Genomic DNA, 16,468 nt, shown 5'->3' on the forward strand with positions numbered 1-16,468 from the left:
TTGTGCCTGGATCGGGAGATCAGATCTGTGACGAGACTGCGAAACACATGCAGCTGCGATTGTGTCAAGTGCACACCCTTTCCAAGTTGTGTCGCCGAACAACTCCCAAGGAGACACGCTTGATTGGTTAGTGGATTCGACTCTGCGGACGTGGATATGGTGGTAGCTGAACTACTCACCAGCTGCACGCCTCTGCACGCCATCCCATGGGCGCCATCCCTTGGCGGGAAGCAAGTCATTGGAGAGGGTGTGGTCTAGGATGGGCTTTGGTAGGCTGCACAGCCCATGGACAATACAAGATCACCGCTGTCTAGCCTACCTAGTTGTAGTCAACGGACTCTCAGTGGTCATGAGATAAGTCCCCCTTGTGTCCTCACCACCCCATGGTCGCAGTCTTTTGATATGCTTTGGGAGAAGTTCAAGGTGCTAGTCGCACGAAACAAGAGATATGGACTTAGATATCGCCTGGCACTCAAGGGAACTAAGGTAGATCCTAGTCGAATAAGAAGACCGGCAAATCCCACTGGGCGTGGATCTTTTCTTGAAGCATTGATCAACGCTGCATCTGCCATTGACACCGCAATTTTGGCGCCTTCTGGTCTATTTCGACCCGCAAATTTCTCTCGCGTGCCAAAGATAAAGACCCAACGACCCTCCGCAATGACTGATGATTCCTTCTTCCGTTCCAGCTTGTAAGATGGAGGAAGGATTGGAAGTTCAGGAGGATCTGATAGCGTAGAGAGGTGTGTGTAGCCTGATGGTGGAGCATTGGGGGGATCCCTTCAGGAAACATGGTAAGTCTCCTTCCGCCAATCGCCAAACCTCGAAGGCCCCTCTGCACACCAGCGCAGGCCTAGGTACTCACAACTGCCTCAACCATCATCATTACGGCCATCAGCTGTCTTGAACGGGTCCCCCATCCCTCTGTTCTCACCTTTTTTTATTTCCAACGAACACCTCTTCTCATTGTTACAACAGGTCCCTCGCCATGATCGCACCTCTTCTGCATCCCGTCCGCGACCACCTCTGTCCCGCCAGTCGTCCCAACAGTCACAAATCAGCTTGATCTCCCCGACACCTTCCGTAGAAGCAGATGACGAGCGCGAATCATCGTGGGGTTATTCGGAGTCCGACATGGGTGACTTTGCAGAGCCTGAAGCAGGGATGAGGTACGCAGATGAAGATACTAGGCCAACAAGCCAGAAAGAGCTATGGGGATGGTATTCCTATGGCTGGGCCGCAGAGGTCTTTGCCATCTGCGCAATGGGTGAGGATGACGCTGGGTTACAATTTGCGTTGCGCATTCCCGTTGACCTCTTGCCACAGGATCTTTTCTTCCCATTACCCTTGAACAACTGGCCAGGGAGCGAGGAGTGCTATTGAAAGATAAAACAACACCGTGCAGCGCAGGTTGGAAAAGCGATGATGGCACTTCGCCCAATACCACGGACTTCGATTCTCCTAAGCATCCACACAACGAGCTTCCTGCCTGTGTCGTATACATCCTCGGCGCCGAGATCAATACTGCGAGTTTCGCCATGTACACCTTCTCGATCAGTGTCCTGATTCAGGCTCTCCTCATCATCTCCATGTCTGCAGCGGCCGATCACGGCAGGTTTCGGAAGACATTCCTTCTTGCCTTCGCTTTTACTGGCGCAACTGCTACCGCCCTATTCATCAGCGTTATACCCAAGGTTTACTTGCTGGGGGCTCTCTTCGCCATAGTTGCGAACACATGCTTTGGAGCATCATTTGTGTTGCTGAATTCTTTCTTGCCCTTGCTGGTGCGACATCACCCTTCTATTGATAGAAACCATGCAGAAGATCCGGCTGCAGGCGACGATGAGGAATACGTCGAGCACGAGGACCACGTCTTGACGAGCTCGACTTCAGGTCTCTTACCTCGTGATCGCGCCGACACCGCCTCTCCCACCCAAGAATCTCCTGCCGCGATCTCGCCGGCGCTGAAACTATCCACCAGGATATCGTCAAATGGAATCGGAATTGGATACATTGCCGGATTATTTGTCCAAATTATTGGTATCGGCATAGTAGCCTCAACAAAATCCACACTCCTATCCTTGAGACTGGTTCTTCTGCTTGTGGGACTATGGTGGTTTGTGTTCAGCATCCCGGCCGCTCTCTGGTTGCGACCCCGACCAGGACCGCCCTTGCCGAGCGAGTTGACGGGACACTACGCCTGGATGGCATATGTTACGTATGCGTGGAAAGCACTGTTCACAACAATAGGACACGCCAAAAAGCTTAAGGATATCGTGATCTTTCTTTGTGCGTGGTTTTTACTCAGCGACAGCATTGCCACAGTGAGCGGGTAAGTTATGAAATCCTGACTAAGTGATCGAGAGCACCTTGCTGATGACAAGCAGGACGGCAGTGCTCTTCGCCAAAACGAGCCTGGGAATGAACACCCCAGCCCTTGGTCTGATCAACGTCATTGCAACAATAGCGGGCGTCATTGGCGCCTTTTACTGGAGCTACATTTCTCGGATTTTCAATCTTCGCGCTTCCAGGACAATCATTGCGTGCATCTGCTTGTTTGAGATTATTCCTCTGTACGGACTCTTGGGTTTTATCCCTGCCATCAAACGATATGGTGTTTTTGGTTTGCAACAGCCATGGGAGATGTACCCTCTGGGGGCAATCTATGGGTTCGTTCTTGGAGGGTTATCGTCGTACTGTCGAGCGTTCTTCGGCGAATTGATCCCCCCGGGGTTCGAGGCGGCATTTTACGCCCTATACGCCATTACAGACAAAGGATCAAGCATCTTTGGACCAGCCATCGTGGGCGCCATCACAGATCGATATGGGGAGATACGACCTGCGTTTGTGTTTTTGGCAGTGCTCATCTTTCTTCCATTGCCGTTGATGCTATTGGTCGATGTCGATCGAGGCAAGGCTGAAGCGTACAAAATGGCATTGGAGCTCGAAGGACAACGCAAAGCAGGAGACGAGGATACAAGATATAGGACAATACCTACAATAGTACTCTCGGACGCGGAGGATTGAGCTTACCTCTTGGAATAGAGTGGCTCGAGGCGGCGGCGATCTGTGGCTGGGAAAAGGGGTTATTGATCGAGATAGTCATCATTGCTTAGAAATACCAAGCGGTAAAGTCCTTGGTACCGTTTTTGCATACCAAGCTGCTTAGCTGTTACAAGAGGCCAGCTTATCCATTCTCGCGAATGCACCGCCGCCTTCAAGGTAGTCCATTTGAGATAAATGCTGATCTGGAAATTAGAATGCACCGACATATTATCTGGACCTCGGAGGAATTGAGGGTCTTTAGGGGCGATTACTCGAGGGCCTCACAGACCTGTTTCCCTGTGGGAGCAGGCCCCCTGATCTTCTGTTCCGCGTTTCAGGGTCCTTGAGTCGGCGGAAAGGGGCTGCGGCTAAGTGAGCTGAACTTGAAGGGGACAAGTTGCTTGTCGCCCGCATGTGGAGTTGCTGTGATGCCCCAAAAAAAGTAGTTGACACCTCTCCTCAGTGAACCCACTGTTAGTTAATGCTTGCTGGTATTCACGTTCCAGACTGAGCCTCAAGAATAAAGGCTTCATCATCTCCTGATTTCTTTCGGACTTGACATCTTGATCACCGGTCCGATCTTTCCATTCCTTCATCTTATAGCGTCTGCGAGCGCTCTTTTCCCCACCATACACAGCTCCAATAGTCGTCCTACCATGCGATCATTCGCATCTTTGGCTGCGATCAGCCTAGCCCTCGCCGGCCTCTCCTCTGCGAGCGACGTCCATGACCTCAAAACAGACAACTTCAAAGAATTCATCTCCGAGCATGACCTGGTCCTAGCAGAGTTCTTTGCCCCATGGTGTGGGCATTGTAAAGCTCTAGCACCCGAGTATGAAGAGGCCGCAACCACATTGAAGGAGAAGAATATTCCCCTCGTGAAAGTTGACTGTACAGCTGAAGGGGATTTGTGCAAGGACTATGGCGTTGAGGGCTATCCTACCGTCAAGGTCTTCCGTGGCCTCGACAACATCAAGCCCTACCCTGGCGCCCGAAAAGCCCCAGCGTAAGTCTTGCCTTCAGGCCTCAGAAGATCCACGCGGCTAATGCTGGGCAGTATTGTCTCATACATGACCAAGCAGCAATTACCTGCTGTGTCTCTCCTCGCCCCCGAGAGTCTGGAGGAATTCAAAACCACAGACAAAGTCGTCATAGTAGCGTATATTTCAGCCGACGACAAATCATCCAACCAGACCTTCACTTCCCTGGCCGAATCATTAAGAGACGAATACATATTCGGAGCCTCGAATGATGCCGCCCTCGCTAAAGCAGAAGGCGTTAAACAGCCTGCCATTGTTCTCTACAAGGATTTCGACGAGGGTAAGAACACCTTCACCGAGTCATTCGACGAAGAGGCTATTTCGAAATTTATCAAAACCGCCTCAACTCCTTTGGTCGGTGAAGTTGGTCCGGAAACCTATGCTGGATACATGGGTGTAAGTGTTCCCTCAGCTAGTCGCAAAGCTTCGATACTAACGTCCTCGACAGGCTGGAATTCCTCTCGCCTACATCTTCGCCGAAACCCCAGAAGAACGATCCTCCTTGGCCGAGACTCTGAGACCAGTCGCAGAGAAATACAAGGGCGTCATCAATTTCGCAACCATCGACGCCAAGGCCTTTGGTGCCCACGCCGGCAACCTGAACCTACCTACAGACAAATTCCCGTCCTTCGCAATTCAAGAGACAGTGAAGAATGAGAAGTACCCATTCGCCGGCAATGACCTGACTGAGAAGAAGATCGGTGCTTTTGTCAAGGACTTCGTGGCAGGCAAACTTGAGCCTAGCATCAAATCCGAGCCTGTTCCAGAGAAGCAGGAAGGTCCTGTCACTGTGGTTGTCGCTCATTCGTACAAGGACATTGTCCTCGATGATTCCAAGGATGTGCTGATTGAGTTCTACGCTCCTTGGTGCGGACATTGCAAAGCGTAAGTTTCCATTCACTTAGCAGGTCCTTCGCTAACGAGCTACAGTCTGGCTCCAACATATGAGAAGCTTGCAGAACTCTACACCGGTGATGTCTCCTCCAAGGTGACGGTGGCCAAGATTGATGCCACGATGAACGACGTCCCTGATGAGATCGCCGGCTTTCCCACCATCAAGTTGTACCCCGCTGGCGCCAAGGACTCTCCTGTCGAATATTCTGGCTCCCGTACTATGGAAGACCTGGCTGCCTTCATACGCGACAATGGCAAGCACGGTGTTGACGGCATCGCCCTCTCCAAGAAGGATGAGGACGTCGAAATGGAAGATGTCTCAACTACGACCAGTGACACCGTTGCGAAGGCTGCTCCTGCGGCGACTGAAGAGGCTTCTTCGGGAGCTGCTGATGCTATCAAGAGTGTAGTCAGTGAGGCGGCAGAGGCGGCACAGACAATCCTCGCTGATACCGATGATGGTGGCGTCCAAGAGCATGACGAACTATAAACCACTCTACGCGATAGCATTTCTATGCCATGATTTTTCGTGATTGCCCGCGACTGGGAGAGAATGGAGTTCTTTGAAGCTTTCGACTTTTGTTATTTTCCGTGGGTTATCCCGATGATGACTCTGCGCTTCGGGCAAGGCTGGGTCGGAGAGATGCACGACAATCAACTGGTCTAATGGAGCTTCTAGAGACCGAGAGGCGAACGTGTGTGTCGGCGTCCAAGGTGGATGCAAAGGATAAGATCAGCCGACATGTCCTCGCCCTGACCAACACGAGAAACGAAATACAAAGTGATTGGTATCCTACGAAGAATGGAGGGGAATGACTTACTTGGCTGATCTTTGAGGATCCGAACGTGAAGATGAAATCAGATCTTGGTCCTTTCATGGACGAAACTATGTCACGAACATAGAAGATCAATCACGCAAAGTGGATTCGGTCGGTGGTCAATGAGCCATATGATATGCGGCGAGGTAGAATGCGACTTAGGCCAAAAGAATGAAAGTGTTGATTGAAACCAATTGAAGAAATTCCGAGGAGCTCCGTTCATTCTGCCGTAGACGGTCTCAAGTTCTCAATACGAGTCTTCTTTCTCCGTTTATCCAGCGACAAAAAGCACCGACGTATACACACACACACAGAGAGAGAGAGAGAGATGCTCTCTCTTGCCCGTTCGTAGCGCTGGCTTCTATACTAATTCGCTCGCTGGCTCGCTGGCTATACATACAGTAAAAGCCAAGGGACACATGTTCTCACCCTTTTGCCATTGCTACATCCATCAAAAGATGACCCCTTTTCGCAACGCTAGTGAAACTCTAGCGTTATTTAGGAACTTGGCAAAGGCTTTTGATATATTTATACATCTATTACTACAATGAAAATAACATTGGCCGAGAAGATGATGGTGCCGATGATAAAATCCTTAAAGCGATCCAGCTTGGAGTGCGATTGTTGTATCGCCGCCAGGGGCGATCCTAGCAGCGATGTAAGATCAAGCGTTGAGGCCCTCACGTAGCAATATCGTGCCGACGAGCGAGATGAGGACCACAGTTACGAGAAGAACTGTGGCCTGGCCAATTGACCAGGCAAGTGCTGATTCACGAACCAAGCCCATGGACAAGAAGGTCGTGCACGCTCCTTGCCTTTTTTTCTTCCTCCTCTACCTTCCCTGTCGGAGTAGTCTCTGACGAAACCGGCCTGCGTCTAGGAGCCGCTGAGGTGAAAGAATCGAAAGGGATCAAAGGAAAAATGGGCCCAAGGAAGGTCTTCTTCCAGGGAAAAGACATGAATGTCAATGGAGGCGCCTCTTTCTCTCCATTATCTCCGCCCTGGCGCCAATTATTGGGCTGGCGTCTTGCAGAAGTTTGGAGGCTTTTGGGCGACTTTCTGGCGAAACCCTGAGGCAGGACACGATCAAACTGCTCAGACTGTTCGAACACCGGCTGCGAGGCGCCGGGGGTAGATCACTCTCGATGTGCCAATTGCATGGGGCTTCTAGTGTGGCTGCGCTCGATCAGACCCACGTCTGTCGGAACTCGGTTGTAATGGAATTGCCCAAATCGCAGTGCTCACAGAGTTTCATGTAGAGGTTGCAGCAGGGAGGATCCAGCATGTCTTCAAGGATATGGTGTGCATGTTGGACGATGAGGATGGCGGAGATCCTTGAGGATTTTGCATTCACTCTCCACTCGTTCCCTCGTGCTGTCTCTGCCGGGGAAGGCTCCTACGAGCTACGGCTGTTGATACGACAATTTTCTTACAAACGAGCTCCTGCACGTTGCACCGTCAGCATTGTGAGGGTTGGTGGTCGAGCCACAGGCGCAACTGCGAACCAAAGGTGCTTGGCGACAAAAAGAGAAAGTAAATCGACACCAAGCGCCCCCTCGACACTCACCCGACCTGCGCCGCTTTTAAATAGTACCTCACCACCCACCCGCCCTCTACTTACCTTCAAGTCACTCGCGACCCTCTTTTCTTACTCGATACTAGCTTCTGCCCCTACGCCAGACCAGCATCGCACGCTAGTACCTAGACGAACAGGTTCCCTATTTTTAGGCCCTCCCAGCGTGTCGCCATCCCTTACCCGAATCCCGCCACACCTTTCAAGGATACAATAAACACGCGATTATGAACCGAGTGCGGCCGCGGATCAAACCACAGTGATGCAAAATCCACATAGTAAGCTATGAATGGACTAGGATTAACCCTTAGAATGCCCGCTTCAAGCCAGTATGAAACCATGACCACTGTCTTTGGCCCAATTAGGCAGATTCCTTCCAAGTGATCCTCATGAGTCCGCAGGGCCACAATACCACGTTTTCAATATCCTCCATGAAACAAACCCCTTCACTCGTGAGCTGAAATGTCTTGAGCTTCCGCGCTGCAGACCTCCTTCCCCATTGTATGAGGGCTCGATCTTAGGCTAAGGCTATCTATCAGAAGCTGCGAAGTAGAAAGCAAGTAGCTTGTTCAAACCAAGGGCCCGGTCAAGTCCTGGTAAGCGTCGCAAAAGCTCTGGTAGTCAAAGGCATCGTTGCCGAGGGCCTGTCCACGATTCTCACCCAGTTAGCTACACCACTTTGGCCCTTTAGGGGATGCAATCAAATGGAATTTCGCTACTCAAAAGAACGTGAACTCTCACCTCGAAAGAAGCGTCGTACGGGTCGTACGACGCTATATCCGGGAATGGAGCATCGCTTTTCTGCTGGAGATCCCCGCTTGTATTGTCGACTGTGGGTAGGTTTGCTGCGTGTTGTACGGGAGACGGACGAATAATGTGGTTGTCCGGGGACTTATCAGACTGGTCAATTCTACTGCCGTTGTATGGACTCTCTTCGTTTGGTGCACGTGAGTCGGACGTGACGACACTAGGCAAATGAACACTGCTGGGATAGGGCGCTCGCAGCGCGGCCGCAGCCTGCTGATCTTCACCGTGTTCTTTTTCCAATGTCATTGAATTTGCCGGAATGGCGGAGTTCGACCGTTGCTCAATAGCTGCAAGTAGCTGTGATATCTTCTCAAAGATTGTTGCCTTAGGTGATTCGCGATACAGTGCGTGGTCTGAAATCATGGTCAATCAATGTAGGTCGATGAAAATCAAGACATTACCTGAAAGGACTTTTCGAGCAAAGCATAAGGCATGGGACAAGTCTCTTGTGATCCCCACTGAAGGCTTCGCAAGATATCGTTCGACAATTAGCACAATCTCCTTTGCGGCATTCACGCATTCCATCGCGAAGAAGTCAGATCGTTTTTGCATGCAGCTGAAGGCCCAGAGCCGTTTGTGATAAGCTACAGGAGCACAGAGTGAGATCCATGACCACAGATGAAGGATCCGGCCCTGCGAGAGCCCCGGAGAAGCGTGGTCAGTGTGCTCCTGCATCAGGGTTCGGTATCGAAATGCCCATCTGTGGAGTGATCAGTTCAACTCTGTTTGGAGGAGCTACCCAATGACCTTACTCAATGTGTCGACTCTCCAGGCCCCCAAACTTCATCAGCCACTCTCCCATATTCGCTACGTCATCCCCATTCGCAGTGGAAATTTCACGGTTGAAATTTTTGGTCTCTTTGCAGAGATCCTTGACGCCTTGAAGGTCAGGTACGCCAGTCTCAATCGAAGAAACTTGGTTGATCTGTCGTCCATCATTGATTGAGATGCTTGAATCAGGTGCGCGAGGGCCTGTGTCTGACGGGCTCGCATCGGATTGAATGGCTGCATCACGAGCGGGACCAACCTCAGTCGCGGATTCTTCGTCCTCTGTCTCGCTCACGATGTAGTTGCTATCATCGTCTGGGAGAGAGTCAGTGTCCGTTTCCCGGACATCGTTCTCTCGGTCTCCTAAAGAAAGGTCATCATTCGAATAAATTGATTGCGCAAGCGGAGAACTCTTACCGACCATGCGTGCATGATTGTCAGGAGGACTACCAGATTGACATGCATAACGTCCCCGCTTGTCCCTCAGCTGATGTTTGGAGGATGAGGCTTTTGGTTCTGGACTGGGTAAATGCCGGGTCCTTGGCCGTCCTCTGCGCTTTCCTGGGGTAGATGTTTGTAGGCATGATTCCGGTAACTGACCGGTCCACAGGAAGGGCCGAGCTCGATCCCGGCAAGATCTAACGCTCTTGCCTGGCAAATGATCTTTGACGATCTGTTCTAGCGAGAGGCCCTCTTTAAGCTTTGTAATGAGGAGCTTCAGGTCAGCCTTGGTCCACCGGCTGGCTGAGCCTGTGGTTATTAGACCAGCTTTGTGTTTTGCTCCCATCTTTGGGGTCGTAAATGTAAAAGTCCAAGGTGTCAAGAAAAGGCAAAGGATGATTCTCAAACAAACAGCTTCTCCCTACTTTTATACATGGTAATTTTGACCGTTGAATCCCTTCTTCCTTGGAGACCGGGATAGATACCAGCATAGCAAATGAAGAGCCACGGATTCCGTGAGGCGACTGACGGGACGGGCCATTCGTTGAGCCTGAAGAATTCTTTACGTCTCCACACTCTCACGAATGGGGCGGAGGGATCATGCTAACCAGGACATCAACTGTGCGGCTTCTCCTTGGATGCCTCACTTCGCTTGCTCCAGGGTGGAGATGATGTTGTCAAGAGCACCTCGAACAACAAACGCCCGAAGGTTTGCTCTTGCACCTGAAGACTGGCAAAGCTGTCGACTAGAAGGTCACATGTTGAACGAAAGGTTGAGTTGTGGACCTGTCTGGTTGATTGTGTCCTGTCCCCCTGGCTATTCAGAGACACTCTGCCTGTTTATATATACATTGGCCTGTAACCACAAGAGCATTCCTGAAACCTCCTACTCCGTCGCCATCCTGTCACAGAACTGCAGGAACAACGAGGTTGAGGCAGTTTGCGCAGTTGGTGAAGCATCTAGCGTCTCAGGTGGTTTGCCCCAATGGTGCTCTCGCGACCCTGTCAACATCACAGCCTTCAAAGAGCGCTCGGACGTCGAAGCGGCAAGCAGCCCAACAAGTTTGTGCGGGGAAGTGGCACTGGTCAGACGTATGGCAGAGAAGCTTCAGGATGACATCTGTCGCATCTGCCCAAATGGATTATTGCAGACTCTTTATCATTCAAGGCGCGGCCAATTTGATGCCTCTTACCAAGAAGAGAACATGCAGCTGCACATTTGCGGCGAATATGCAGGCATGCGGGCCACCCTAGCAAGCCAAAGCCTGCCGCCTACAACGCCATTTCATCTCCCCAACCATCATATGGTGTTTTATTGCAGTGCTCTTCGTATTGAGGGCAGGTGATTCATCGTTGGAAAGGAAGGTCCAGGTGAAATTGGGCAACATATTTTTAAGAAGACCTCCACATATGCACATCGAGATACCCGACGGCATATGCATCCCTCTGCTTTAATGCAGAAGAAAATTTGACGTGTCAGACGGTAGCTGGCTCGATTTCGGTGATCTTTGAAGTTTCTTAGTTGAATGTGTGACTCACTTGGTTGAGTCATAGAGAGTGGCATATTGTGGCTGGCCAGGCATCGACTACTGTTGCTTCATAGGTGGTAATGGCCACATCGGTTACAGCCTCGGCGGAATATTCCGCCAGACATTAGCGATTGTCGACGCACATCCATCCAGAATTCAGTGCCTCCCGAACACGCTGGAAACTGAACACTTATGTGAGATTCATTTTGAGATTTGAATGTGGTTGGCATGGTTCATCGGATCGCGACCGGAACAATGATGATAAGGATTCAACTCAATCCTTTCTCTGTCTCCAGCTGTGCATCAAAGCCTCGGCCCAGCCTTAAGCGTCGAGATTTCGCTGATGGGAGAGAACAGATCTTAGGAAGTTTGATGGGTGGGCTGCGACAAATTAATGTAAGCTTTAAATCCATCCTTTTTCTGCGACGGCTTTCTTGACGTTGAGCTCAGGCGTCGGAGTGCGCCAATCATAATCGGCGTGTATATTTTCGAGCCAACGGATTCTCTCGGTTCGGTTCACGGAACGGACGTGATTAACCGCCGAGTATTCTGTGCAGACCGCATCACCCCACGTGGTACGGTAGATTTTGTGGCGTGGATGGTGGTAATCCAGCCCTTATTAATATCAGCCCTGTCAATGAGACGGCCTGAAATACGGAAATTGATGGACTCAAGGTAGCTCCTCATAACCAGATGTTCAGGATAGATATAACACGTTCACCGCCGTACTTGTTGGATTTCAAGCTGGTTCCGGAGAAAGTTCCATTATCGGGTGGTGACATACAAGAGCGTTCCGGCACATTACGATCTCTGGGGGGGGTTGAAGTCAATATATTCTCGACCGAGCTACTTGCCCGCAGATTTCTTTACTCAATCCTGCTTACCGCTACAGGATCCGGAGTGTCCGTGAATCTGTCCGAGATGAATCTATCGTTTGAGATTTGGATACCACGGGCTTTGACGAGTAAATGCGGACTACATGACACGGCCATCCCGGACCAAGAAATGGCGAGGATGAGCGACGGTTGCGCACGCCGACAGCCGGGGTGTAAAGTTATAGAGGTTTCTCTCAGCACCAACTTCATCTTAAGCTCACACGTTTTATTTTCGAAAATACATCCCAATATGTCTCCTGCGAAGCCAGTTGTTTACCAGACGTCGTTCATCCGGACGACGCTTAGAAGGATGTAGACCGTTTCAACTGAGAACCCTCCAGCACTTTCAACACAGAATAATTTTAATACTAGACCGGAGCTCTGCGACCTAACAATGGACTCGTTAGTTCCGCTGATATCTTCCACCCCGTTAACACCGTCCGTCACGCGGCATGTACCTTTCAGTACATTTAAACATCAGATTCCGCCATGATGGCCGTCGAAGACCACATCAAGGTAAATTGCGGCATCAAATTGACCAACATCAACCTAAAACGAAGATACGGTCATGTGGAGATCATATCTTCGGGAAGAGAGGAGTTGTTGATCGGGTCTGCCCGCAATACATCAATCACGAACACATTTGCCAAAAGCCCCAACTGGCAAGAGAAAAACAAGGCAAATCACGGGGCCTACTTTGAGCTTGTGGTCTTCCGCGTTCCTTGACTTCACTCCAAATGTTCCGTTTCCATATGAGCGCGCATCGTTGTGGAAGTTGGCAATGCCGGAAGTCGAATTTTTTTTTTTTTTTTTTTTTTTTTTTTTGGAGGCGGCTCCACAGACTCCGAAATGACTCCAGGTAGCGACTTCGAAAGCGATTTCGTACAACAGCAACTTCGCTCAATGTGAACTGTTAGAATCTAACGCCACCAAAATTAGGGGACGTCAGTTTCTCTGCATTATTGTCTGCGAATTCTAACCCTGTTATTCCTGCTATTCCATTCCTGCCGTTCTAGACGCTGTCTCCTGTTTGTATAGCATTCCTTGGTGTTTTGAGAGATCTATCACGGATTAATAGATCTTCCGTTTCCGCCTCTTCTGACCCGGCTAGTCCGAATACTGAAACCGCCTTTCTCTCCAAAGTCACTCCTGAAGCCACTTGACCACTTTGGTTATCCAAAATTCTGGTAGATCAAACGCTCCTGGACAAGTAATTGTCACGCCACGCTAGATGCCAGCGCAGCCCTAGCATAATCGAGTATATCAAAGCGAGCCAACTGATCGGCGAGCCATGGGGGTTAGCTTAGGATTTGCTGTACTGCGGGTGACATTAGTGTTGCGATATGTAAAAGGCACAGAAGCCTCTCAGGAGCATTTGCTACCTACGTGTCTTTGAAATGCTGGTTTATGAATTATATCTGGGAGGAATTAGCAAATTTCCTAGGAAACTCGAAATCACTCACGGAGAGCAGAGCTATTGGAGTTAAAGTATGGATGGATCAATCGATTCACGACGGCGTTATCGGGTAGCGCGGCTAAGAGGCCTTCTTTAGAAGCGGGTGAATCGTGTTTAAAGACCAAAGGCAGATCAGGCCCCATGCTGTCGTCAGGCTGCGACGTTCCTCCCTCGACTTCGTTGAAGTAACTTTTACTCGCAGACGTATCAAAACCAATTGATGGCTGACTTGCCATCGCCACTTTGACAAGGCTCTCTATATGTTTCAATCGATTCCGCATGCTTGCTGCCGGTCTTTTCCGAGCCGTTAGGGGGAGAAACGTGCATTTAGAGGCGCTTCATTTACTGATGTGGCCATGGCATATGTTCATTGAGTGCGCTGCTAAGATAATAGAAGAGAGGGAGAGAGGGAGAGAGGGGAAGAGGATGTGAGACGAGGTTCATACAAACGTAGCCCGCAACCATACCCGAAACGGAAGGACCACCTCACTAGCCTCAACTGCAGGCGGTATAGCATCAGGGAAGGAAGAAGAAGACATTAATGACATGGATAGCTGTGGTAGCGGGGGAGTAAGGTATTGTGTGTACATAAGTATCTATCTAGAATTGACAGTGATGACAGCTAAGGAGCAAGAAAGTAGACACTGAATTGCCAAGGCGCTAAAGGGCCTCATAGCGGATATCCTGACAACTTTATTACAGGGGTAAAAGAGAGGTTGCTTCGGCTGTTGGCAACGTTGTTTTATTCTCGGTTTCATCAATGGCCCTGTGTTAATTCCCGTACCACTAGGTACCGAGTCATTAATCTTTCTGCGCCACGGGCACTCTTTCTCCAGCGTCGGTTGGGGTATCTCGCCAACGCAGCAGTGAGCTTCTGCATGTCGGGTATGTACACAGAGACTCCCCTGTTCAGAAGCCCACAACCTGAATCTATTGGGAAACAGCAGGCAATGCCTATTGACGAAGCAGAGAGTATAAAAGCAATTCAAAAACTCAATTGTCAGTGGGGTCCGAGTCCTTCATCCCTTACATCTTCAGGCTACAAAGAAATCCCACAGGAAGCTTGTACAAGCATACTCGAGGAATTCATCGACAGATAGGATCTTTCCGTCTCATGGTATACTGTGGTGCTCCCAGCCAAGGCTGTGAGCGATGTCGCAAACGCAAAGTAAAGGTAAGTTGTAGTATTTCTCCAACCCTTCCCGAACCTTTGAGCACATCCGACTTACCACCTGGCCGTTTTTGCCAGTGCGATGAACGCAGACCTGAATGTTTGAAGTGCACAAGATTGAAACAAAAATGCCCGGGCTACCGCAATCTTAGCGACGTCAGGTTTCGAGACGAGTCCGACCGGGTGGTCCGCAGATATCGTCAGGATGAAATGTCAGGTTCGTTCGCGATACAGGAACCTCTCGCTCAATCCCAGCAAAGCTACACACTAGCTCCTGCAGAGAGATTGTTTCCGTTTTCTCAATCTTCTATGACCATAACATATCCGCTTTCCCAATCTGTTCATGATCTCGGGGCCAATTTTTTCTTCACCAAGTATTCCCCCGACGATGGTCCTTTCTTCAGCAACTATCATGCTTGGCTGGTCAAGTCCTACTTTGACCAAGGGCCCAACAACGTTTTACGTGCGGTTATCGAAGCTGTTGGCATGGCAGGATTGTCAAACGTATTCTATGCACCTCGTGTTAAGTCTCAATGCCACGCACAGTATTGTACGGCCTTGATCTCCATGCAAAAAGCTTTGAACAGTCCAGTGCAAGCGATTTCGGACACGACGTTTATGGCACTCATCTTACTGGCATTTTTTGAGGTGCGTCAAGGCTAGCGGGATCAGACTCTGACAGAGCCGTTACTCACATGCTTATAGACCGTCAGTTTTGGAAATCGAGATCGATATCACCATTGGGCGGCCCATGTCAGGGCTGGCACGGCCATCTTAGAGCTTCGGGGTCGAGAGCAATTTCTCAGTGAACGTGGCGGCCTGCTCTACGTCCAATTTCGCTCCTCCATAGTGAGTAATGCTGTCCATCACTCCTTGTTTTGGGCCACCGTCTCATCACGATTATAGCTTCTGGTCTGCATGCACGAGCACGTTGCCGTGCCCAACGCCATGGTGAAGGCAACCTTTAGTTTCCAGACAGGCACTCTGAGACGGGATTGGCAACACGCCAATATTGCCAGCCCAGGGTCTATCACCGAGATTTGTATCCGAGTGGTCAACCTCTGGGCAGGCTTGAGAAGTCAAGAGACTACAGATCCACAGGCCGTCCGTGCAATAGCGCTGGAGCTCGATGGAGACCTCGAGACTTGGAAAGCAGGCTTGTCGCCAGCTTGGGGATACACGATAGTCCGTGTTCCTGGTGCTCCCAATGACGTCTGCTTCGAGGGGAAGAAGCACATCTATCCCAATCTTTGGATCGCAGAGGCATGGAACTATTGGCGCGCACTTCGGGTGCTAGTCAACCAAATCATGCTGCAAAATGAGGTCCGCTTGACTGAGCCCGATGATGCAGGGATGGCGCTCGCTTGTTCCATCATTCAGCAGTTGTGCAATGACATCTGCATCTCTACATATAGTTTCAAAGACACTCCACGTAACTAGCCCCCAATCCCGCTCAAGAGGAGGCTCATGAGCTAACTACCACCACAGGCATCTTGTCGCTCTTGCAGCCACTGTTTGTGGTCGCCCTGGAAGAGCGGAATGATTGCTCTGCGCGCTCTTTCGCTGTGGAGCAACTCCGACGCATCAATTCCACAATGGGGATTCGACAGGCAGGCTTCATGGCCGATACCGCTTCGAAAAGCTTCAAGTGATCCTTAGCGAGTCGAAAGTTCATTCACCGCCGATATCGATATATCTGAAATCTTTCGCCCTTCTCTCGGCTAAAGGTGCGCGAACTGGGGCCTCGCAATGGTACCCTGTATCGGGCTAGTGGGCGGCCCGCTCGCAGGAAAAAACCATTACTATTGGCTGCTTTCCTCTTCGGCAGCCTTGCTCGTAATAACCCGAGATAAATATCTCTACCCTGTACATCTCCGTCGAATTCGGGTCAGCCTCCATCCATCTGTCCTCAAGCAAGCCTCAATTATATTTTTCAAAGCCAGGGTGAAGCAATTGCTCGTTTTCTTCAGCTCTGACTCCAAATTTTCTCCTCTTCAAGCTTAAGTCCGAAGGCGGCCGATCCCGAATACCCGTTTTCTGCTGCCTGGACA

At 50.4% G+C, this 16,468-nt stretch overlaps 4 protein-coding genes across 4 annotated transcripts; 3 read left to right on the forward strand and 1 right to left on the reverse strand.

The window, feature by feature from the left end:
• Positions 1 to 1,134: 1,134 nt before the first annotated feature.
• On the forward strand, positions 1,135 to 3,027 carry Z519_09140 (uncharacterized protein; the record flags this gene model as incomplete). The annotated part of the gene is made up of 3 exons (XM_016766865.1): positions 1,135 to 1,267; positions 1,327 to 2,332; positions 2,388 to 3,027. 3 exons carry the CDS (start codon positions 1,135 to 1,137, stop codon positions 3,025 to 3,027), a joined length of 1,779 nt encoding a protein of 592 aa, XP_016617163.1.
• Positions 3,028 to 3,701: 674 nt separating this feature from the next.
• Z519_09141 (protein disulfide-isomerase domain) lies at positions 3,702 to 5,469 on the forward strand (the record flags this gene model as incomplete). Its single annotated transcript, XM_016766866.1, has 4 exons — positions 3,702 to 4,051; positions 4,103 to 4,481; positions 4,534 to 4,970; positions 5,016 to 5,469. 4 exons carry the CDS (start codon positions 3,702 to 3,704, stop codon positions 5,467 to 5,469), a joined length of 1,620 nt encoding a protein of 539 aa, XP_016617164.1.
• A 2,588-nt stretch (positions 5,470 to 8,057) lies between these two features.
• On the reverse strand, positions 8,058 to 9,732 carry Z519_09142 (uncharacterized protein; the record flags this gene model as incomplete). Its single annotated transcript, XM_016766867.1, has 4 exons — positions 8,058 to 8,530; positions 8,579 to 8,877; positions 8,930 to 9,308; positions 9,363 to 9,732. The coding sequence occupies 4 exons, from the start codon at positions 9,730 to 9,732 to the stop codon at positions 8,058 to 8,060; spliced, it is 1,521 nt and encodes a 506-aa protein (XP_016617165.1).
• Positions 9,733 to 14,360: 4,628 nt separating this feature from the next.
• Z519_09143 (uncharacterized protein) lies at positions 14,361 to 15,857 on the forward strand (the record flags this gene model as incomplete). The annotated part of the gene is made up of 4 exons (XM_016766868.1): positions 14,361 to 14,420; positions 14,496 to 15,065; positions 15,123 to 15,266; positions 15,324 to 15,857. The coding sequence occupies 4 exons, from the start codon at positions 14,361 to 14,363 to the stop codon at positions 15,855 to 15,857; spliced, it is 1,308 nt and encodes a 435-aa protein (XP_016617166.1).
• Between the last annotated feature and the right edge of the window lie 611 nt (positions 15,858 to 16,468).

Source organism: Cladophialophora bantiana, assembly GCF_000835475.1.
Source record: "Cladophialophora bantiana CBS 173.52 unplaced genomic scaffold supercont1.14, whole genome shotgun sequence".
NCBI lineage: Eukaryota > Fungi > Ascomycota > Eurotiomycetes > Chaetothyriales > Herpotrichiellaceae > Cladophialophora > Cladophialophora bantiana.